The sequence below is a fragment of the Acipenser ruthenus genome, chromosome 8 (assembly GCF_902713425.1).
Source record: "Acipenser ruthenus chromosome 8, fAciRut3.2 maternal haplotype, whole genome shotgun sequence".
NCBI classification, from domain to species: domain Eukaryota; kingdom Metazoa; phylum Chordata; class Actinopteri; order Acipenseriformes; family Acipenseridae; genus Acipenser; species Acipenser ruthenus.
The window spans coordinates 63,232,648-63,249,159 of NC_081196.1; the positions used below are offsets into that span (position 1 = coordinate 63,232,648).

Sequence of the window (16,512 nt, forward strand, 5' to 3'; positions counted from 1 at the left end):
GGTTATCCGAGGAGGGGCCCTGAACAGCACACTTTCCAGCGGGCCTGACAGGGGAAGCCCTGAGGAGAGAGACAACACAGACACCTCAGTCAGTCCGCACCTTGTCCAAAAACAACAACCACCACAATTCAGACAATAGAATTATATTGGGGGGAAAAAGACAAGACTTACTTCTAGCAGAGTATGTGCAGTACAAGGTAAATCAGAAACAAATTGAGTCTGGGTTATTTTGCAACTTCAGGAACTTCAGGAACCAAAAATCTTCACTGGTGCGTGACATTTTTTAGCAGAGTCTGTTGCCAAATGTAATATGTTATTGCAGAAGTGCAAAGTTACCTCAGAGCACAGAGCCCTGCTTTCATGGCAGGAGTCAACAACAAGCTTATACTACAGAAAGCTGTGTAGAAAACTCTCCGGGCAGCTGCCTCGCTGGCTAGGTCCCTTGCCTCAGGGGTAGGTCCTGTCTGAATACTGTATGGACCCATTGACACACACTGCAGGTCAAGCACAACCTCAGGAAAGGGTCTTGAAACACTGCAGGCTTGCTTGAGCCTATATGAAATATTTAGCTTTCTATTATTGAAGCTTGCAAAACCATTCTGCATTAGAAGTGGAACATCTCATACTAGAAAAAGTATTTCTTCCTAATTAAATCATGTAAGAGACACTCCCTCGCCAAGACACGAGCAAAGCCTGCTTTCTCCACGCATCGCTTCTTTACTACATGACATTTACTGAGTAACTGGAGGGATACCCCCTCTACAAACTACTGTGTAAGCACTGTACAGCAGAGTGGGCAACCTGGGGGTATGGAGCTACAGGTCAAGCAAGACAGCGAGTTCCTGGTTATTCTCTACAGTACAGACCCAGGTGTAGCAGGTAAACCCAGACTACCTGCAGTGAGTTCCTGGTTATTCTCTACAGTACAGACCCAGGTGTAGCAGGTAAACCCAGACTACCTTCAGTGAGTTCCTGGTTATTCTCTACAGTACAGACCCAGGTGTAGCAGGTAAACCCAGACTACCTGCAGTGAGTTCCTGGTTATTCTGTACAGTACAGACCCAGGTGTAGCAGGTAAACCCAGACTACCTTCAGTGAGTTCCTGGTTATTCTCTACAGTACAGACCCCGGTGTAGCAGGTAAACCCAGACTACCTTCAGTGAGTTCCTGGTTATTCTCTACAGTACAGACCCCGGTGTAGCAGGTAAACCCAGACTACCTTCAGTGAGTTCCTGGTTATTCTCTACAGTACAGACCCCGGTGTAGCAGGTAAACCCAGACTACCTGCAGTGAGTTCCTGGTTGACGAGCTGCACCTGGAGGTTGAAGATCTGCTCTTGCGCTTTGCTTTGAGACAGTTTCAGCTTCTCTCTTCTGCTCACCATGTAGCACAAGTTTCTTACCTGCGGTGACACAGAAGGAACAAAAGAAATCAAACAAAAGAAAGCTTTAAGGGGGGAAAACAGACTAAAATATGTCAATTCTGTCTACGAGCGACATCCAAAAAAATAAAACAAACTACCATATTTGCAGAAATGAACTGGTCTATTGCTGCATTGTTATTTCCATTTCAAATCCTATCCATTTTTTTTAATATGAGCTCCATCTTTAAACAGCATCATCACATCTTATAATGCGAAACATACTGAAGAATGTGTGGAGTAGTGGTTAGGGCTCTGGACTCTTGACCGGAGGGTTGTGGGTTCAATCCCCAGTGGGGGACACTGCTGTTATAACCTTGAGCAAGGTACTTTACCTAGATTGCTCCAGTAAAAACCCAACTGTATAAATGGGTAATTGTATGTAAAATAATGTGATATCTGTATAATGTGAAATAATGTATAATGTGATATCTTGTAACAATTGTAAGTCGCCCTGGATAAGGGCGTCTGCTAAGAAATAAATAATAATAATAATAATAATAAAGAATGAAGTTATTTAAAAACAGGGCTCACATTAAGAAACAGATGTAAAAGTAAGAATTACCTGAAAAAGAGCACAAATGTGCCTAAAATCAATATTAACAAAATACCAAGAAATAATATCATTGCAAGCAAGAGTACTCCAGCTATTCACTGTACATATTTCCTGCAAGGCAAACTTTGTAACCCGATAGAGAATGTGTCTGTGTAGTTTGTTAGCAGCCCTGAGACAGTGGAAGGTACCCTCTCCAGGTCCTGGCGCAGGTGCATGAACATCCTCATGCGGGTGTGGATGCTGTCCTCCCTGGGCTGCAGCAACACATTCTCCTCCCCTTCCTTGGGTGGCAGCAGAGCCTTGTTGAAGTTGCTCTTGCGCTTCAGTTTCCAGTACTGGTAAACGAAGTCCAGGACGTGCTCGGGCAGTCCCAGCTGGCAGGCCAGGTCCTCGGAGCGCACCAGGGTGTAGAACTGCTCCTCCAGCGCCAGCAGCTTCTGGGCCCGCAGGCTGGTCTTCTCGGTCTCTGTGGCAGGCTTGGGCCGGGGCTCCCCTGCCGTGGGCTTGCTGTGCTTCAGGCAGTACGACTTGAACTTGACCTCGTCCCCCTCGTCCAGGATGGTCTTCATCTCCAAGCTGTGCTGGAACGCGCAGGTCACGTGGAAGGCTGTGATGCAGCTCTTCACTGAGCACTGTAGAGAGGGAGACAATGAGAATTCCTGCTCCAGAGTGCCCTCTGACAATGAGAATTCCTACTCCAGAGTGCAGTCTGTCAATGAGAATTCCTACTCCAGAGTGCCCTCTGACAATGAGAATTCCTACTCCAGAGTGCAGTCTGTCAATGAGAATTCCTACTCCAGAGTGCCCTCTGACAATGAGAATTCCTACTCCAGAGTGCAGTCTGTCAATGAGAATTCCTACTCCAGAGTGCCCTCTGACAATGAGAATTCCTACTCGAGTGCAGTCTGTCAATGAGAATTCCTACTTCAGAGTTCAGTTTCAGACCTAGTCTCGTATTCGATTTAGCAACAGATTTCAAAACAGCTGAAACATTAGTCTACTGAAGAAGTTTCTCAATTTTTTCATGGAGTGTTCTTGAAAGTGTAGATGTAGCACTACAGTGGGCTGTACTTTTAACTTGTGACATGAGCTAGTGTCAAACCCAGAGGACGACAGTCTGAAGCCTCCTGCAGCAGGTAATCAGAAGACACAATGAGAGGATACCCTATGCAAACTCCTGAATGCATGTGACAAGTGTATGATAGCCATGGATTGATTGTACCTGAATACAAGCACCCGTCTTGAGTTTGCACAGACTGCAGACCAGTGCCCAGCGACTGGGTGGGATGTGAGACACCTTGGTGATTGGCTCCATTCTCTCTGGACAAGCAATGCTGACCTACAAACAGGGGCAGAGGTACATTAGCAATCGCAGCACAGGATACCTTCCGAAAAGAACCATGCACAGTATGGCTTGCTTTGTAAAAACTGATAAAAATGTTCACAGTTTCCCCTTCTATTCCACAACCAGTTTTCTGTTAACAGCCAATGTGTGCGACTTCCCAACACATATTTAAATAAACTGAGGTGTGCAAAGTCCTTTGACATTACCTCCGGAATCCACAGGGCACAGCTGACATGGGCCCACTTAGTCCCGGCCCGCGTTGCCTTCATGGCGCCTCCCCTCTGCGGGCACAGCACACACTGCGGGTGGATCGCCAGCACGCAGGTCCGGCACAGCCAGCTGCCATGCGGTACCTTCAGGATCCCGTAGCATGCCTGCAGCAGACGAGACAGGCAGGGACATGAACACATCTGCAGGGACTTGGAATCCCCAGTCAAAATCTGGAGGTGCGGCTAACAGACACCAAGGGCCAGTTTCATGGAGCATTTACTTTGATGTAGGTATGAGAACAAAGTAGGCGGTCCCAGACAAGCATAAATAACGTTTTGTTTTTGCTTTAATGCCCATAGTTAACCATTTTTGAATCCCAACCCCAGTAGTTTCCATCCTTGCAGAGTCCTGCGTGTCTTCCCCACTCAGCCCACCTGATGCACGCAGATGTTGCACTGGTCACAGAAGACCATGTCATTGCCCTCCTCGCTGTCGGGGGAGCGGCACACATCGCAGATGACGTCCTCGTCATACTCGATGCCCAGCCCCTCCTCAGTCTCGATGGCGTGGTTCATGCTCTCATGGCACTGCTTCTCCAGAGCCTCCATGGCCTTCTCCATGGTGAACTCATCCAGCAGACTGCAGCCTGCCGGGGAGGAACAAACAGCCTCCAAGTCACGCCTCTCGTTTAGTTCTTGGGCGTTTTTCCGCAGGACAGCAAAACCAAGACTTTAAATAAACCATGCAACGGTTGCTCAAGGAATTCGGGGCATTTTATGTCGGTAAGAAGCAGAGCGCTTCTTCCTAATAAAACAGAACACTTGCATACTATACTGTCTGTTTAATTCTTTGTACCCGTTGAAAATATCTTGGTAGCCATGCAGACAACGAACCTCAAAATTGGAATAAAAACAAGTTTATTTTAAGATGCATGACAAAAGAACAGACCATTTAAATTATACTGCAGTTACAAGCTCCCCCGGCAAGCTTGACCTTACATTGCCATACATGAATAAGGGAAAACAATGTACATTTCCTAGCAACTTTCAGCAAGCGTCACACTCCCTCACCCTCACCCAGCTCCTCCAGCTCAGCGTTGAGCTCCTGCAGCCAGAAGAGGTCCATGTCGTCCAGGTCATAGCGGCACATGGACTCGGCCAGCTCCACGATGTTCACATAGCCAGCCTCCACGGGCTCCTGGCTGGAGCACTGGATGTACTTCCGCTGCCGAACAAACAGGCTCTCCTTCGGCTTCTCTGCGATGACCCTGCAAGCAGCCGAGCGACACTCCCAGTTAATAACAACGGTACACTTGAGCTAGAACCCCACTCCCAGTTAACAACAACGTTACAATACAGCTAGAACCCCACTCCCAGTTAACAACAACGTTACAATTCAGCTAGAACCCCACTCCCAGTTAACAACAACATTACAATTCAGCTAGAACCCCACTCCCAGTTAACAACATTACAATTCAGCTAGAACCCCACTCCCAGTTAACAACAACATTACAATTCAGCTAGAACCCCACTCCCAGTTAACAACAACATTACAATTCAGCTAGAACCCCACTCCCAGTTAACAACGTTACAATTCGACATGAATGACATGCACTATATATATATATATATATATATATATATATATATATGAATGTAAAAACAGCCTCTGTCTACCGCCAGACTCGGATACCAGCAATGATTTGTGCAACAAAAAAAAAAAAGATAAAACGTCTGGATAAGTGGTTCTCCAGATAGAGCTTTAATTGAAGTGCGATATACAGACAAACAGACTGACAGACAAACACAAAGGGCTCATAAGGGAATAACCTGCTTACATTTGTACAGATGAGGCCTTTTCAGTCCCAATGATGAGGTCTCATCATACAATTAGTGTAAAACTTTATGGATTGATGTTGTGTGCTTGCTTTTAACAAACATTTTTAATAGAACACAGCAGGAGCTCAAACGTTTTATTAGCCTGGGATTCAGAAAGAATAAAGAACCACTTGATAGCAGACACTGCCTTTGAGGCGCAGAGCGCGGGACAGGGACCTGCCTGAGGGAAGGCTGCAGGAGGGAGTCGGGGCTGGCTGGGACCTGCACCCCCTTCTCCCACTCCTGCTTCCATGTGTCAGCCAGGAGGTAGTACTCCTCAGGGTTAATGTGGTGTGAGTCCGGCAGCTTCATGGCACTGATCAGGTCTTTTCTGAACACCTGGAGGAACAAAAGCAGGAGTTCACTTTGTGTTTAACTGCTCTGTTAAAAGGATGCTTGGTAAGAGGGGGGGGTGGTATGCAGGATTGAAAGGGGGGGGGACAATACGAAAGCTGTGCGTAACATTTCTGATCAATAACGTAGTCTCCTTCGTCTTTCTGTCTGCTCCTGTTTCAGGCCTATTTTTTATCTGGTTGCCCCCGCCCATTTCTGGTTCAGCCCCGCCCATTTCAGGACTCAAATCCAGCAACACCCTACTTGGTATACTGTAGGGAGTCAAGCTGCCATATGCCCGCTGTTATTTTGATACAGGTTTTGTCTTTCCGTTCTTACAGCACACCCAATGTGGAAGCAGTGTGGCGTGCAGCGAGAATGAGCTCTCTGGAAACAGGCTTTGTCTACTCCCATACCTCAGCAGGCTTCTTCGGCTGGCTGACAGGGGTGCCCACTTTGCCCCCATACTTGTAGGACGAGGAGAACGAGGTGGAGGGACCTACAAACCAAAATAAACAGGAGAACTTGTCAATGTAGAACTTACAGCTGTGGCTGTATGTGGTAAAGGCTAGACAACCATCACCCTGAACAAAATCTGACAACTGACTTATTTCTGGTAGGCAATACTATAGAGCCCCTGGAGTCCAATCTTCCCCTCATAATGATACATGGGGGGAGGTGTATATCTACTAGGCAGAGTTCAGTAAAACAGCTGCTCTGTTTGTATATTGCACACAGAGCTCTAGAACCGTTGGCCCAAAACCCACACAAAGAAGATGCCACATCCTGCTAGACACGTCTGCATACCGCTAGAGTCTCAGCTGCTGATGTGCATATCCTCAAAGTAAAAGAAATATCTAATAACCTGTTTTATCAAGGCACAGGAATCCGGGTTCATAAAACAGCGTCAAGGTCTTTTTATCTCCATGTAGATCCCAGGGTACCTAATGGTCAGGCATTCCTACAGAACAGCAGCAATACCCTGGACACCTCCTGGACGCCCATCAGGGTCTCACAGCCTTTCTGCTAGCGAGGATCCCTGCGCCGCCGGCCCTTTCTGCCAGCGAGGATCCCTGCGCTGCCGGCCCTTTCTGCCGGCGAGGATCCCTGCGCTGCCTGCCCTTTCTGCCGGCGAGGATCCCTGCGCTGCCTGCCCTTTCTGCCGGCGAGGATCCCTGCGCTGCCTGCCCTTTCTGCCGGCGAGGATCCCTGCGCTGCCTGCCCTTTCTGCCGGCGAGGATCCCTGCGCTGCCTGCCCTTTCTGCCGGCGAGGATCCCTGCGCTGCCGGCCCTTTCTGCCGGCGAGGATCCCTGCGCTGCCGGCCCTTTCTGCCGGCGAGGATCCCTGCGCTGCCTGCCCTTTCTGCCGGCGAGGATCCCTGCGCTGCCTGCCCTTTCTGCCGGCGAGGATCCCTGCGCTGCCTGCCCTTTCTGCCGGCGAGGATCCCTGCGCTGCCTGCCCTTTCTGCCGGCGAGGATCCCTGCGCTGCCTGCCTTTTCTGCCGGCGAGGATCCCTTCGCTGCCGGCCCTTTCTGCCGGCGAGGATCCCTGCGCTGCCTGCCCTTTCTGTCGGCGAGGATCCCTGCACTGCATGTACACATAGTCCTTATTAAATGCCTGGAAGAAGATCAATTTTCCTCACAGCTGCTATGGTTGATACACAGCTACTGACACTTTTACATCTAAGCCACACTTTCTGAGAGTTCCAATCTGGGGGCAGCAATTTGGATAGATTTTTTTTTTTCCTGCATGGTTTCCTCTGTGATACTGTAGTTCAGAAGCTTGGTATGCCAGCTTTGCAGGCAGCCACGTTGAGAAGGTCTTGTGTCTGGTGAACCTTGATGTGTCTGAAGCACTGCCATCTTGATAAGTTCACAAGCAGGTTTTGTGTACTAGTTTGCATTTACGTTTGGAGCAAGTCGACGACACACTGACATGCAAGTTACGATACAATGTACAGCACGACACTTGTGATGGTTCTGATGGGCGTGTGTATATAAAACACACATATTATTTATTCAAGGACCACCCGGTGCACTACAACAAGCTATATTGTGCTTTTGGTTCTACATGACAATACAAAAGATAGATACCTCTATTACGATATGGTATGTCCTGAAAAAAATCTATCATTATTCGTCGATACACCGTTACACCCCTAATCATGTGTTCTATAAAAACACAACAGTGTCGTTTTCAGAGACATGCAAATACGCTCTTGCGGTACTTTGCAAGTGACTGTACTTGCATTATATAACCCTTTTGCCTATTTGAAATGCTTCAGAATTGTGAGGACGCTATTTCAGGAGTGTCCAGCCCTGGTCCCAGAGAGCCGCAGGGTTTTCTGGTTTTCATTCTGCCAGAGTTCTCAGTTACCTAACTGAACCAATGAATTGGTTAACACTGGAACCCCTTTTCCCATTGCTGATTGCTGATTTAAAGACTGCCAGAAAAGCTGCAGGACTGCATGTCTCCAGGACCAGGCTGGACAGCCCTGCTGTATTTCTACACACTGGGGAGACAGCAGTGCTATGCATGGTGCTGTGGACTCACTCTCATTGTCAGAGCTGTCACTGCTACTGGAAGGCCTGTGGCGTTTCATCCTGATGTATCCTAAACAAGAAAGAAAAGAACAAACTAAAATCAGATACAATGATTAACAACAAGTTTGAAAATACCAGTCCTCCCCTCCTCACTTCCTTGCACAGCAAAAAGGGTCACATTTAATAAAAACAATTCACATGTCTATAGTGCCTTTCATCACAAGGATCCCAAAGCACTTCAAACACACACACACAGACAAACACAAAATTAACAATTAAACAGCCGAACACAGAATTTGATCAAACACAAATTAGATACAAAATTTGGTTTTAATTGTAAAATTGAAAAAATAAGTTTGTAGAAATAGAACAATTAAGAGTCTAAAACAAATGTAATCAAATTGGATTTTTATAAATAATAATAATAATAATAATAATAATAATAATAATAATAATAATAATGACATCAACACTCCAACAAATCAAACTAAAATCTAACTTACACCTTTAATTGGAATGTGACAGGGTGCACCATATCACACGCAGTTTAATCACAGTGCGACAGGGTGCACCATATCACACACAGTTTAATCACAATGTGACAGGGTGCACCATATCACACACAGTTTAATCACAATGCGACAGGGCGCACCACATCACACACAGTTTAATCACAATGCGACAGGGCGTACCACATCACACACAGTTTAATCACAATGCGACAGGGCGCACCACATCACACGCAGTTTAATCACAGTGCGACAGGGTGCACCATATCACACACAGTTTAATCACAATGCGACAGGGCGTACCACATCACACACAGTTTAATCACAATGCGACAGGGCGCACCACATCACACACAGTTTAATCACAATGCGACAGGGCGCACCACATCACACACAGTTTAATCACAATGCGACAGGGCGCACCACATCACACACAGTTTAATCACAATGCGACAGGGTGCACCATATCACACACAGTTTAATCACAATGCGACAGGGCGCACCACATCACACACAGTTTAATCACAATGCGACAGGGCGCACCACATCACACGCAGTTTAATCACAATGCGACAGGGCGTACCATATCACACACAGTTTAATCACAATGCGACAGGGCGCACCACATCACACACAGTTTAATCACAATGCGACAGGGCGTACCATATCACACACAGTTTAATCACAATGCGACAGGGCGCACCACATCACACACAGTTTAATCACAATGCGACAGGGCGCACCACATCACACACAGTTTAATCACAATGCGACAGGGCGTACCACATCACACACAGTTTAATCACAATGCGACAGGGCGCACCACATCACACACAGTTTAATCACAATGCGACAGGGCGCACCACATCACACACAGTTTAATCACAATGCGACAGGGCGCACCACATCACACACAGTTTAATCACAATGCGACAGGGCGTACCACATCACACACAGTTTAATCACAATGCGACAGGGCGTACCACATCACACACAGTTTAATCACAATGCGACAGGGCGCACCACATCACACACAGTTTAATCACAATGCGACAGGGCGTACCACATCACACACAGTTTAATCACAATGCGACAGGGCGTACCACATCACACACAGTTTAATCACAATGCGACAGGGCGTACCACATCACACACAGTTTAACCACAATGCGACAGGGCGTACCACATCACACACAGTTTAATCACAATGCGACAGGGCGTACCACATCACACACAGTTTAATCACAATGCGACAGGGCGTACCACATCACACACAGTTTAATCACAATGCGACAGGGCGTACCACATCACACACAGTTTAATCACAATGCGACAGGGCGCACCACATCACACACAGTTTAATCACAATGCGACAGGGCGTACCACATCACACACAGTTTAATCACAATGCGACAGGGCGTACCACATCACACACAGTTTAATCACAATGCGACAGGGCGTACCACATCACACACAGTTTAATCACAATGCGACAGGGCGCACCACATCACACACAGTTTAATCACAATGCGACAGGGCGCACCACATCACACACAGTTTAATCACAATGCGACAGGGCGTACCATATCACACACAGTTTAATCACAATGCGACAGGGCGCACCACATCACACACCGTTTAATCAGAATGCGACAGGGTGCACCACATCACACACAGTTTAACCACAATGTGACAGGGCGTACCACATCACACACAGTTTAATCACAATGCGACAGGGCGTACCACATCACACACAGTTTAATCACAATGCGACAGGGCGTACCACATCACACACAGTTTAATCACAATGCGACAGGGCGTACCACATCACACACCGTTTAATCAGAATGTGACAGGGCGTACCACATCACACACAGTTTAATCACAATGCGACAGTGCGCACCACATCACACACAGTTTAACCACAATGTGACAGGGCGTACCACATCACACACCGTTTAATCAGAATGTGATACAGTTTTTTATATCCTCACAGCCTCTGTGTCTCCACAAGTTTGAATACCCCTGAGTTTATTTCAAACATTTTAAGAAGGAAAGCAGTCAGTGTCCATCCCCTCCCTCTCCCCTTTAATTACCGCATGTGGCTCAAGATACTCACCATAAATCCCAAGGTCTTGTGCACACTAGTGTATTGTCCTGGCGAGTCTGCAATGCTCTCCTCACATCCCTGCAAGAACAGCACACAACCCAGACGAGTCAGTCACAACACAGACGGGTCACCAACAACCCAGACGGGTCACCAGCAACACAGACGGGTCACCAGCAACACAGACGCAAACTTTGATGACAGCTCAGAAGAATGGCAACCGGACCTGGGGTTAATTGCAACTGTGCAGTTCTGAGTTAACTGCTGTTCCAGTGCAACTGACTACGGATCAGTTAGGCAATTACTTGTCATTCGATCATTACTGCTGTATTGAACCCTTTCTGGTGACTGTAGTTTGAGAAACAATGTAAATTGTATAGTAAGTGTGTGTATTTGTGCCTGTAGTTACTGCTGGTTATTTAGAACACAGGAAACATGTTCATGTGTGTCGTTTGTTACTTTTTTGTGTAATTGTAATCATAACTAATTACTGCAGATAATTGTAACTAACTGTAATTGAACATAATGGCACTGTAATTTCAATTTCAGCAAACACTTCTGCTGTGTTTGTAATTATAATTAATCTCAGGTCTGCTGGACACTGGCAATATACAGTATGAAAAACAAACAGGCAAACACAATGTACCACAAACATAAGGTACGCATTCAAGCAACACAACTTCACTCAATATAAAAGCTTCCGTTTTTATCAGGGTTTACTGGAAACAACTTGGAGCTCTGTTGACTTAGTCAAAAACGTGACTCGATTCAAAACAGTCCATAATATTAATACTGCTCTGGGGAAGTAGTACAATTGCTTTCTATAGCAACTACATTTCTCTGTGTCGGTCACTAAATACACACCCTGCAAGCATCTGCTTTACAGCAAAACGGGACCTCCTGCAGAGGCTCGGATTAGGCCATCGAGCAAAGCATTCACAGCCAGCCAGCCAGCCAGCACGCTGCACAGAGCAATAGAGGCCTCCTCCTCCTCTGTTCAGGGATTCACAGTCAGCACACTGCACAGAGCAATAGAGGCCTCCTCCTCCTCTGTTCAGGGATTCACAGTCAGCACGCTGCACAGAGCAATAGAGGACTCCTCCTCCTCTGTTCAGGGATTCACAGTCAGCACGCTGCACAGAGCAATAGAGGACTCCACCTCCTCTGTGCAGGGATTCACAGCCAGCACACTGCACAGAGCAATAGAGGACTCCTCCTCCTCCTCCTCCTCCTCCTCTGTTCAGGGATTCACAGCCAGCACACTGCACAGAGCAATAGAGGACTCCTCCTCCTCCTCCTCCTCTGTTCAGGGATTCACAGTCAGCACGCTGCACAGAGCAATAGAGGACTCCTCCTCCTCTGTTCAGGGATTCACAGTCAGCACACTGCACAGGGCAATAGAGGACTCCTCCTCCTCCTCCTCTGTGCAGGGATTCACAGTCAGCACGCTGCACAGAGCAATAGAGGACTCCACCTCCTCTGTTCAGGGATTCACAGCCAGCACGCTGCACAGAGCAATAGAGGACTCCTCCTCCTCTGTTCAGGGATTCACAGCCAGCACCTGCACAGAGCAATAGAGGACTCCTCCTCCTCTGTTCAGGGATTCACAGCCAGCACACTGCACAGAGCAATAGAGGACTCCTCCTCCCCCTCCTCTGTGCAGGGATTCACAGTCAGCACGCTGCACAGAGCAATAGAGGACTCCTCCTCCTCCTCCTCTGTTCAGGGATTCACAGTCAGCACGCTGCACAGAGCTATAGAGGACTCCTCCTCCTCTGTTCAGGGATTCACAGCCAGCACGCTGCACAGAGCAATAGAGGACTCCACCTCCTCTGTTCAGGGATTTACAGCCAGCACACTGCACAGAGCAATACAGGACTCCACCTTCTCTGTGCAGGGATTCACAGCACCTCTGAAAAGCAGCCAATCAATGCAGAACCTCAGAGGGGTTGCTAAGGAAGCTGGGAGGAAACTGGACACACAAGGAAGCACACCCAGCAACGTCGTTCACAGCGACAACACACACCCCCAGCGACGTCGTTCACAGTGCAGGTTTGGCTGATTTACTACCTATCTTATATAGTTTCTCAAGGAAAATACATGAAAAGTATGTTTTAAAAACCCTTATTAACACAAACATCTTAAACTCTTACTGTCTATAAACTAAAACTCTTAGGGCTGTATTCTGATCACAGCGCAAATGCAAGCACAAAAATACTGCACTGAAAAGGTATTCTGAAGACATGTCTTGCCCTGTTAGAGAGCCTGCCCCATCATTAACATATTCGCAGAAGCGATTCTGATGACAGTGCAATGGGGTCCCATATAGACAATTGAGCTCTGTGTTAAGAAGCGCTGAAACCAGGTTTATTTAGTGGTGCAATCAGGAACTTTAACAACTGAATACACTATAAAAACCAGAGCAGTCCTAAGCAACAACTGCGTGTGTTTGGACTGACACAAAGAGGAAATCAAACAAAGAAAAGAATGACTGGGATGAGTGAGGGGGATTTTTCTCTGACATACTCCATTGCTAAATTCTTGTAGTTCACATATTGTAGTTCACATTTAGAAGATACCACAATGATAAATAATTTGTTTTATTTCTGTATTCATTTAAGATTGGAGTAATTTAGTTTGGTATGTAAACTATTCATAAACCACCATTTCCAACATTCTTAAATTTACAGTTTACTGTAGAGCTACAACTACCTTACTACAAAAAATACATAATTTAAAAAAATAAATTTAAAAAATCGATTTAAATCAAAAATCGGATTTAAATCAAAAACACATTTTTTTGGTTTATCAGGGCTTGAAACTTGCACTATCCCTGCACCCGATCCTGGGTTTCAGAACTACCTTCAGTTAAGTACAGTGATGGAAGTGAGACTCCCATTGCAATTCCTGTTTAAATAAATAAACCAGTGCTTGTTACCTAGCTCATCAAGCTCCTAGTAAACCTTGAAGAGTGTTTAATTTTTTACAAAAGTAAAATAACTATTTTTTATATAAACAAAAAAAATAACAATCATAATTCTAATTGCTTTATTTTTTTTTAACTAAATAAAAACCGTGAACGAGACGTTTTGTTTGTTGTACTGAACACTGCCACTCATCAGCGTTGGCTTTGCTGTTGCGCTACCGTACCCAGCCCTGCACACTAAACTCCTAATGACTCCGGTTCACGACCTGTGACAAACCCCACATGTCCGGATATGTTCAGAACAAAGACAACACAACACCAGCAAACCCCGTGTTTATGACTGTCGCAGACACACAAGCACCCTATTTATTTATTTGTATCCCCGTTCTTTTTTCCAACCCAAATAAAAACGTACCGCTGCATTTAAAGGGACGCCTCTGACGTACAGCTTGTGTAGTGCTAATTAGATTTGCGCCGTGAACATTGCTTCCATGCTGTTGGTGCTCGATGTGGTGTTTATTTTTTCAGTTTAAAATAATTTATGACAAAAAAAGTAAACAAAAGTGTATGTCGATTTCCAAACGAGTGAGCATGCGCACAGGCAAACTAATTTGTTATATTACAAGTCAGACCACCTTGCTTAACTATACATTGTGGGCTTTAACAAGTTCTACCTTAGATGCGTGCTCCATCAGCAACAGCCAGACTGATGATAGCAGCGGGGATATAATAATAATAATAATAATAATAATAATAATAATCAAAAGGACTGGTCGAGTCCGTTCATTATAGCGTCTTCCTCTTTCTCTGGCGATTCTGAGTGGCCTTGCCGCCAAACTAGCCTTGCTGCATTATGAATACACAACAGCACAAGAAGTGAAATCAAACAAGGGCGCCACCGCCACTACCACGCTCGTCCTAACAACACTTTCTCAAGCACCGGCCAATATTAACCACGTACCACCACCGATATACCGCAACAGCCAGTCAAACGGGGCCGCTGTGCAGGCATGCCCTCAAACACTCGTTCACTATTTTGTATTTCCTGTGCACCCAGATCCCCGTTGAAAAGAGAAGATAGAGGCCATGCAGCCAGGAGGAATGAGGCCCTTGCCTATATCAACCCATTCGGGGCCAGCCCCGGCATGGCAGACACACAGAGAGAGAGAGAGCAATATATTAATAATGCAGCGTCCTTCCTTACCTTTCTCAGAATGAGATCAGCGTGGGGACCTTGCGCTGCTGCTTCTCAGCGACGAGACAGCCGCAGGGATCAATCGCGTCTTCTTTTCCTTTCTTAGTTTTTCCTTTCATTCCACTCTCTCCATTTCCCCTCCACTCGGCAGCAGCACAACAGCGCTATTGTGTATCCGCACCGCAGGGCCCTAGACTCCGCCTTCTCCTCCCTCTCCCTCGGCTCAGCTTCTGCCTGCCACAAACCATAGAAAAGAATTTTTTAAACAAACTTTATTTAAAGCCACCCCACCAAACATGTCTGTTTTTTTTCGACTGTTATAATAACTGCATCGTTGTGTATGGCTATTAAGTTTTCAAGTTAAGTGCTGTGTTTAATTTCTGTCACTATAAACCGCTGTGGCACAGTTAAGCGGTACTGTATGTGCACATGGCCGGTGAATTAATTCCCTCAAGTATCGAGTCGCTATTTGCATTGACTGCAGCCACACAGCCCTCTTCATGTTACGCTGCACTGTGTAAACTAAACAGACATGCTTATTATGCAGCTGCCCGCAGCAGCAGCAGGTTATACGTGTCAAGGTTTGTTTAAGGGAACCAAACAATGTCTAGTACAATAATTGTGATATTTTAATATTGTATTGTGTTTTAATGTAGCCTACTACGCTTCTCAAATACAAAATGTAAAACTATTATTTGAAAATTTGGGGGAATGTTTAATTCCATATCCAGAACTCCCAAGTGACCCGCCGACCTGCGACAGCCACTTCACAACCCGTGAAATAAAGCCTCTATGTAAGATCAGTGTTTGCGTGATGTAAACAGCTCCAGTCTGTCATCATCAGCATATGCTTTGACTGTACCTGCACTCCGTTCAGTGATGGGCTCTTCATCAGTGTTTGTGTGATGTAAACAGCTCCAGTCTGTCATCATCAGCATATGCTTTGACTGTACATGCACTCCGTTCAGTGATGGGCTCTTCATCAGTGTTTGTGTGATGTAAACAGCTCCAGTCTGTCATCATCAGCATATGCTTTGACTGTACCTGCACTCCGTTCAGTGATGGGCTCTTCATCAGTGTTTGTGTGATGCAAACAGCTCCAGTCTGTCATCATCAGCATATGCTTTGACTGTACCTGCACTCCGTTCAGTGATGGGCTCTTCATCAGTGTTTGTGTGATGTAAACAGCTCCAGTCTGTCATCATCAGCATATGCTTTGACTGTACATGCACTCCGTTCAGTGATGGGCTCTTCATCAGTGTTTGTGTGATGTAAACAGCTCCAGTCTGTCATCATCAGCATATGCTTTGACTGTACATGCACTCCGTTCAGTGATGGGCTCTTCATCAGTGTTTGTGTGATGTAAACAGCTCCAGTCTGTCATCATCAGCATATGCTTTGACTGTACCTGCACTCCATTCAGTGATGGGCTCTTCATTCAAGTTGCAAAGTCTTTTGAAATTAACCAAGGCTATTGTTTTCTTTCTTTG

General features: G+C 46.2%; 1 protein-coding gene across 4 annotated transcripts in view; it reads right to left on the reverse strand.

Annotated features, from left to right (window-relative positions):
• The window catches only part of LOC131737809 (protein Jade-3-like), a 16,890-nt gene extending 1,391 nt beyond the window's left edge, over positions 1 to 15,499 (reverse strand). Inside the window, exons 1-12 of one of the 4 annotated variants that reach the window (XM_059029457.1) lie at positions 15,032 to 15,499; positions 10,914 to 10,982; positions 8,296 to 8,355; positions 6,158 to 6,240; positions 5,590 to 5,747; positions 4,602 to 4,798; positions 3,966 to 4,177; positions 3,528 to 3,695; positions 3,199 to 3,315; positions 2,165 to 2,608; positions 1,285 to 1,402; positions 1 to 59 (exon numbers count right to left, since the gene is read on the reverse strand). The exon at positions 1 to 59 is cut by the window's left edge and continues 1,391 nt beyond it. In XM_059029457.1, the coding sequence (XP_058885440.1) occupies positions 1 to 59; positions 1,285 to 1,402; positions 2,165 to 2,608; positions 3,199 to 3,315; positions 3,528 to 3,695; positions 3,966 to 4,177; positions 4,602 to 4,798; positions 5,590 to 5,747; positions 6,158 to 6,240; positions 8,296 to 8,344 (1,605 nt within the window). In that variant the 5' untranslated portion in view covers positions 8,345 to 8,355; positions 10,914 to 10,982; positions 15,032 to 15,499. Of the gene's footprint in view, positions 60 to 1,284; positions 1,403 to 2,164; positions 2,609 to 3,198; positions 3,316 to 3,527; positions 3,696 to 3,965; positions 4,178 to 4,601; positions 4,799 to 5,589; positions 5,748 to 6,157; positions 6,241 to 8,295; positions 8,356 to 10,913; positions 10,983 to 14,242; positions 14,316 to 14,788; positions 14,904 to 15,031 lie in introns of those variants that run through there. The other 3 variants (XM_059029460.1, XM_059029458.1, XM_059029459.1) reach the window with 3 other exon arrangements.
• Between the last annotated feature and the right edge of the window lie 1,013 nt (positions 15,500 to 16,512).